This window comes from Odocoileus virginianus, chromosome 6 (assembly GCF_023699985.2).
Source record: "Odocoileus virginianus isolate 20LAN1187 ecotype Illinois chromosome 6, Ovbor_1.2, whole genome shotgun sequence".
NCBI classification, from domain to species: domain Eukaryota; kingdom Metazoa; phylum Chordata; class Mammalia; order Artiodactyla; family Cervidae; genus Odocoileus; species Odocoileus virginianus.
In genome coordinates, this window is record NC_069679.1 from 16,545,380 (window position 1) to 16,553,323 (window position 7,944).

General features: G+C 41.4%; 1 protein-coding gene across 5 annotated transcripts; it reads right to left on the minus strand.

Annotated features, from left to right (window-relative positions):
* Positions 1-244: 244 nt before the first annotated feature.
* RNASE6 (ribonuclease A family member 6) lies at positions 245-6,785 on the minus strand. Of its 5 annotated transcripts, XM_020898359.2 has the most exons (4): positions 6,696-6,755; positions 5,672-5,758; positions 1,616-1,731; positions 245-1,031 (listed from the first exon to the last, which is right to left on the minus strand). In XM_020898359.2, exon 4 carries the CDS (start codon positions 1,024-1,026, stop codon positions 562-564), a length of 465 nt encoding a protein of 154 aa, XP_020754018.2. In that variant the 5' UTR covers positions 1,027-1,031; positions 1,616-1,731; positions 5,672-5,758; positions 6,696-6,755; the 3' UTR covers positions 245-561. The 5 variants fall into 5 exon arrangements, with proteins under 5 accessions (XP_020754018.2, XP_020754016.2, XP_070324607.1 ...); XM_020898357.2 differs by lacking the exon at positions 5,672-5,758 and having other exon boundaries at positions 6,696-6,785; XM_070468506.1 differs by lacking the exons at positions 5,672-5,758; positions 6,696-6,755 and adding an exon at positions 2,308-2,371.
* Positions 6,786-7,944: the final 1,159 nt, after the last annotated feature.

The following is a 7,944-nucleotide window of genomic DNA, read 5'->3' on the forward strand; positions in this document are numbered from 1 at the left end:
CTCCAACAAACACAGACGATTATTTCAAGGGAAATATGTAAAGCTATGAGCAGAGTTTTGAAGGGATGGAGAATTTTCTTGCTCTTTAATCTCAGAAACCTGGTGGAGGCCCCAGGTTGCTAAATAACCTCAAAGTTTGCCTAGGGCCAAAGTAGTTCTTAGAAAATTGGCAAATGCAGGCCTAGATAGCTCCAGGCTGGCAACGACATGAAAGGGATCTCAAACATACTTATACACACACTCATTATAATGCAACCAAAAATGGTTTTATTGCTCTGAACACAATACAGCAAACATTGGCCAAATTCCTAAGGTTAAAAATATGGAAGTCTGGACCCACCTTTACCCTTTTATCTACTACCTTCCTTCAAAACACAGAGCTCCAAAGCAGAAAAGAATCTGATTTTTTTTTTGTTCCAACTCTGGTCTGGTATCCTCATCACTCTAGTTTTTCCAATACTCTCCTTTTTCCTTCTATGGGAACCAGGAAAATCAATAAAAGACAAGAAAATCAGAGGAGATCATAAGAGAATTTGTGCTAAGCGAGAAGCAAAGTGACCTTTAAACAATCTTATCTAAGTGTACAGGAACCAAATGGTAAGGGGGGTCGGTCTTCTGAGGGGGGTCACAGGCGACAACGAAGAACTTGTATTGAGCAGCGTCATGGTAGCGGCAGTCAGGATACCTTCCCGCAATTAAATTGCACTGAGTCAGGTTGACAGGCTTTGGACTCTGGTGACAGTTGTGCTGGCCATTCTTACAGATGATGTTGGGCAAATCACAGACAGCAATCACATCCTGGAAGGAGTTGTGCAGAAAGGTGTTTTCAGGCTTGCAGTGCCGCGTATAGTTATTGACGCCACTCATTGCCTTGTTGCATGGGAGAAGCCTTGGCTGTATGTGCTGAATTTCAAACCAGCGAGCCTTGGTGAGACCTTTTGGCACAGCACCAAGAGGACGCACTGCCCACCACATTCCCAGCAGCAATAAGAGGAGAGAAGAACGTCCCAGAAGATGTGGCCCCATCTTTTCTGTGCAACGAGAGAGAAAATAGATCGTAGCAGTAGAAGCAACAAGAGAGAAATTATTGCTTGTAACCATTAAGATCTGTATTCTGCCTTTTACGATTTTATAGCTCTTTTTTTTTTAACCATCTTCTTTCTCACTTGAGTCTCATAGTTTTGAAGAAACTAAAGCTGAGTGAGGAGGAATTTGAGGTAAGACAACCTTTCCTCTGGTTGGTAGGTCTTGTTCTTCTCTTTGACCTGCACTCGTGTGTTTGATGCTGCCCATGTCAGAAACCTTGTCTCTTCCCCGGATTCCTGGTGGTCCAGTAGCTAAGACTCTGAGCTCCCAAAGCAGGGGGCCCAAGTTCAATCGTTGGTCTGGAAACTAGATCCCACATGCCACAACTAAACTAGAACCTGCATGCCACAATGAAGATCAAAGATCCTGCATGCAGCAACTAAGACCCAATGCAACCAAATAAATAAATATTTTTACAAAGAAAAAGAAATCTTGTCTCTTCCTTCCTGAAACATTTACCCTCCTTCTATTTGACCTGGATCTCCCAGTTATCTTCACTGCCCACTCTCTCCCCAGCTGTGGGGCTTACCAGGTCTCCACAATGTGGCTCTAGCAGCAGTAGTTAGTCCCAGGACCAGAAGCTTTTGTCTGTTGTTCTCATCCCAGGCATGGTAGGTCTGCCTGTGTGGGGAAGGGTTCCAAACCCTAAGAAAGAGAAACCTCTAGCTTGGAAAATGAATTTCTTATGGACAGTATGGATGAAACACTTAGATTTTCAAACCTGCTATTTAAACAGTATCAATTACACTGTAGCCACAGGGAGGGTAAGCTTATTTTAGAAACAATGAGACTTAAAACACAGTTTTGAGGAACTGATCACTTCCTGGTATGAAATGGTATTTCCTTCCTTACTTGAAGCTTCATTTTTTTTGCAAGTTTTATGATTTCAGTTCCTTAGGAGAAAATATACATGAAAATCTGATGTAATAACTGTCACATACTTGATATATGAATTTCAACAGTGGACTTGAATGTGTTTTGCCCGATGTCCTAATCCCCGAGCGGGAAGAGAGAAGGCTTCCAAGACAATGCAACTCGAAAAAAAAGGGAAGTTTATTACTGACTCGAGCCAGGGCTCCTGCCGCATCCAACGCAGTGGTGCAGGGTCAGAGAGCCCCGAGCCCCAGCTGTTACCCAAATTTATAGGGTGAACATAAGCAGTTGGTAGCTGGCTTAAGCGGATTGGTTACATGTTTGCAAAGCAATTTTATTGGTACAAACTTCCGCGGGCTTTTGTTCAAACTTAGGCGTTCTCGGGCTTTTCCGCTTTCCCTCATGTTCCCTTTGTTCCCTTTTGGGCGCCTGTTGATTGGCTGGCTCCAGGCGGCCTGATAGGGGTGGGGAATCTTACCATTTCAGGGGAAACCGAAACTTAGGTCCGGGCTGCTTGTTAGCCCTGGCAGCCTCACAGAATGAATTATTCGTTTGTGTGTATGTTTTTTAGGCCAGCTACTGGGCTACTCTGATTCATGAGCTCATGATCAGTCAGTTCAGTTCAGTCGCTCAGTCTTGTCTGACTCTTTGCGACCCCATGAATCGCAGTACGCCAGGCCTCCCTGTCCATCACCAACTCCCGGAGTTTACTCAAACTCATGCCCATCGAGTCGGTGATGCCATCCAGCCATCTCATCCTCTGTTGTCCCCTTCTCCTCCTGCCCCCAATCACTCTGAGCATCAGGGTCTTTTCCAATGAGTCAATTCTTCGCATGAGGTGGCCAAAGTATTGGAGTTTCAGCCTTGGCATCAGTCCTTCCAATGAACACCCAGGACTCATGATAGAGATAGGTAAATGGACTAATACATAATATATTAATAAATATAAGTAGCACTTACAGCTGTGATCAAGGTAACTGTCTGGAGACAGTAGCTGCTGCTGCTGCTAAGTTGCTTCAGTCGTGTCCGACTCTGTGCGACCCCATAGACAGCAGCCCACCAGGCTCCCCCATCCCTGGGATTCCCTAGACAAGAACACTGGAGTGGGGTTGCCATTTCCTTCTCCAGTGCATGAAAATGAAAAGTGAAAGTGAAGTCACTCGGTCGTGTCCGACTCTTAGTGACCCCATGGACTGCAGCCCACCAGACTCCTCCGTTCATGGGATTTTCCAGGCAAGAGTACTGGAGTGGGGTGCCATTGCCTTCTCCAGGAGACAGTAGAAAGGAGGTATTTTTGGAAGGCACAACACCTGCTCTGAGCTTTGAGGATTAATTAGAAGTTAGGTGAAGAAGATGGCAAGGGCATCCCAAAGAGGAAGTTGTAAGAAGAGACCCATACATATGAAGCAGGGCACATTTAGGGTATTTGCCTGTTAAACCTTTTCCTATTTTTTCATTGGGGCTGCAATATCCTTATTCAGAACCTACTGTCTCATAGAGGACTCACATAAAATTTTCCTACATGGACTCTCTGCCTTTAGTCTCTTTTGCTTCCAATCCATTCTACACACTACTACCAGATTAACATTTCTGGAGCATAAATGTAACAGTGAAACACTCTTGCCCAATACTTTTAAAGGCTGCAATAATCTTCAGGGTAAAATTTAGTCTGTTTATAGCAAAGCTACAGGATACAAGGTTAATATACATAAATTGGTTGCTTTTTTATATACCAGCAATGAACAATTGGGATTTGAAATAAAGACACTAACATTTCCATTAACACCAAAGAAAAATGAAATACTTAGGTGTAAATCTAATAAGATATGTACAAGATTAATATGAGGAAACTATAAAACTTTGATGAAATAAATCAAAAGAGGATATAAATAAATGGAGAGATGTTTCATGTTCATACCGAAAGAAACCAGAACATGTCAGCCCAAAATATGGCTCTTTGACATCAAAATTATTTTGCATTGAAGGCAATTAAGAACCATGAAGTGCAAAACAAGCTTCTCCCTTTCTGTCCAAAGGCAGAAAATAAATTTTCCTTTTACAGGAGAGAGACTGTCATTGTCCCAGTGAGGACACCAGTGGAATCTGCAAATGAATCTCAAAAACTATCTTTTTAGTTATTTCTTCACCATTTACTATCCAGAGATAGTATGGTGAAGGGGTATACTATGTCTGATCTCTGGTATATTATCCAGAGACCAAACCCCTTTGTCTTGTCAATTCTTTACAAAGGTATTGCTTCTTTGTCTAAAGGGTATAAAAGCTTCCTGCTGTGTCCACTTATTTGGATTTTCATTTTCTTGTGAATGCTCCTATGAGCATGTGAACATTTAATAACATTTGTATGCTTTTCTTCTATTGATCGTTGTCCGTTGAATTTTCAGACCCAGCCAAGGAACCTAAGAGTGCTAAGGAAAACTTTCTTCCCATACAATGACATTATGCACTTGTCAAAAATGTGTACAGCAAGAACAAATTCTAGTGTAAGTTGTGGACTTTGGCCAATAATAATGTACTTTTAAAAAATAATTTTATTGGCTGCATCTGGTCTTAGTTGCATCATGTGGGCTATTTGGTTGTGGTATATGGACTTTCTAGTTGTCACGTGTGGGCTCAGTAGTTGCTGCGCCCAGACTCCAGAGTGCATGGGCTCAGATGTAGGCTCAGTTGCTCTGTGGTATGTGGGATCTCAGTTCCCGGACCAGGGATTGAACCTGTGTCCCCTGCATGGAAAGGTGGATTCTTAACCACTGGGTCATCAAGGAAGTCCCAGTATTACTGTATTAATACTGATTTATCAATTGTAACATAAGCACTACAGTAAAATAAAATGTTAATAATAGGAAATTTTTGAACTGTGTGGTTAGGAAAAGGGAAAAGGAAGAAGAGGCATATGGGAACTCTTTGTACTTTCTACTCAATTTTTCTGTGAATCTAAAATTTTGTCCTGAGGACTCCCCTGGTGGTCCAGTGGGGGTGAATCTGTTTTCCAATGCAGAGGACAAGGGTTGCATCTCTGGTCTGGGAACTGAGATCCCACATGCTGTGAGACAAATAAGCCTGAGCTCCAGACAACAGGAGAAGCCTGCCTAACGCAACTAGGGAAGCTCACACACTGCGATGAATACCCAGTACAGCCTAGATAAATAAATAATATCTTTAAAAAATAAAATAAAATTGCTCTGAACCAACAAGCCCATTAATTTAAAAAAATGTTTTAAGATGTCTGTTTGCCTAGTACTCAAGTATCTTTTTCTATAGCCTATGTATTAGAATAGTCTCCCTTCTCCTTGAAGTTCCACAACTTGATTGTATTCCAAGTCTACTACAGAGAAAAACAATACTAAGTTATCCATGTCCCTAGATAGGGGTCCCCTAATCCTGACCTCACATCAGAATTGCCTATAAAAAATTTTATAATGCCAAGATCCTAGGCCTACTGCATCTGAATTTGGGGGGACTGAGGTCTTTGCATATCTATGTTTGATTAACTCCACAGTGATTCTTAGTAGAGAACCATTTTTCTTGACTGACACTGATTTTCACCCAGTGGCCAAGTTTTTAAGACTGGGCCTGTGCTTGACTCCTGAGATAATGTTTCCACTTTGTCCTAATTCAGGCAGATGAATTCTTGTCTTGTTATAATAAGTAAGGTGCAAGACAGATGGGGGAAGACAAGAATGGGAGAATATACCTCTCTTCATTCTCTTAAATTATCCCAAATCTTTGAAGTGTAGGGGATACTTTTCCTTCTACACTTCTAAATTCTTGGCTGGCGTCCCTGTAACAAAAGACAGATTAATAAGATAAAAGCATACAAATTTATTTAGTATAAGGAACATAGGAACACTTGTAAGGAAATGAAGACCCTAAGAAGTGATTAAACCTGAGCATTTTTACGCTAGGTTTGACAAAAAGTGGGAAGACATGGACAGATGTGAAAGAACAAAAGTACAAGCTAAGTGTAGTAAGAGAGGAGAAACTGACAAGACCTATCCATCTAGATCAGAGATAAAGATGCTTTTTCCCCCTTAGACATAGAGAGGGCTCCTCTCATATGAAGATCTCATGATCTGCTTCAGAATGTCAGAAAATCCTTCCTGCACACTCTTCCATCTCTCAAATTCCTTCAGCTTGAAACATTCCATAAGCTAATGTGTGCACACTCAGTCATGTCTGACTCTATGTGACCCTATGAACTGTAGTTCATCAGGCTCCTATGTCCATGGAATTTTCCAGGCAAGAATGTTAGAGTGGGTGCCTTTTCCTCCTCCAGGGGATCTTCCTCACCTGGGAATGGAATCTGTGTCTCTTACGTCCCCTTCATTGGCAGGCATATTCTTTACCACTGCACACCCGGGAAGCCCTCAATATGCCAGGGTGCCATATTCAGCAATAACATGTCCTGAATCCCATCAGATGCTCCCTGTGCAGGAAATGGGCCCTGGTCATTGGCTGGGCCCTTGTGCCAGCCCTAAAATTCTAAAGCAAGTTCAGGGCATCTGATAGGGTCTCTATTATCTATGTTTTCTCCATACCCATGCCTCACCAAGAAGGGATTAGGTCTATGGCCTGTTATTTTGTATATTCTATTCTCTAGACCTTTATTTGATTGCTGACTGCAAAAGTTACAGTCTCAAAGCCCTGTCCTGAAATAACAGATCGGTATTTTCAATCTAATAGTTACTTATTATAACAATCATCAACCATATTCATACCTCTTAGAATGTTCCTTCTTTCATGGTTGCTGATGTATTTCTGTGTCAGGCATCCAGCCAGTGATGGCCAGAACAATGAGTCAGAGGCTGATGCTAGGTGATGAGTTCCAAGTTCCTTTGTGAGGTTTAGTTTTATTGTTTCTGTGGACTTGAATTCCTGACACTTGAGACAGCCTTCAACTCTTAACTCATTGGTCAATTTGATCATGTGATACAGTTTTTTCTTTGGCCTGTTGCTGTATCAGATTATTTCTTGTGACTGCCTTCATCCTCTTCACATCAGTCATAACAATCTTTATACATTTTCTAAACAAGATGCTTGCTCCTTGGAAGGAAAGCTATGGCAAACTTGATATATTAAAAAGCAGAAATATCACTTTGCCCACAAGGGCCATATAGTCAAAGCTATGGTTTTTCCAATAGTCATAATATGGATGTGAAAGTTGGACCATAAAAAAGGCTGAGCACCAAAGAATGGATGCTTTTGAGTTGTGGTGCTGGAGAAGACTCTTGAGAGTCCCTTGGACACCAAGAAGATCAAACCAGTCAATTCTAAAGGAAATTAACCCTAAGTATTCATTGGAAGGACTAATGATGATGCTGCAGCTCCAATACTTTGGCCACCAGATACAAGGAGCTGACTCATTAGAAAAGACCCTATTGCTGGGAAAGATTGGGGCAGGAGGAGAAGGGGATGACAGAGGATGAGATGGTTGGATGGCATCACCAACTCAATGGACATGAACTTGGGCAAACTTGGGAGATACTGAAGGACAGGAAAGCCTGACTGACACCCTACAGTCCATGGTGTCTCAAAGAGTTGGACACAACTTAGCAACTGAATAACAACAGTAACAGAAGGGAAAATTGTCCAAGACTTGGAAATGGACAAAAGAGATTACTGGGAGTCTTTTCATTTCATACCAGGATTTGTCTAGCAGACTCACTGTGGATGAACAGACACTGTGAAGGTGTATACCTTTGATTTGCAGAATAGACATAAACTTTTATAAAATGATAACAGTGAATCATTCCTGTTCATGGTGATGCAAATGAATTTTATCCAGCAAAGAACATACATTTCTATAAACTAAAGTCAAATTTGAACTGTTTTTTGGATGTTACTGACTTCCTTATTGTTGATGAGTTTAATAAATTGGGTTTATTTATGAGCTTATTCAATGACATGAATTTATTATTTAGACTTTCTTGATAGCCACAATTCTAACTTTTAAAAAAATTATTCACA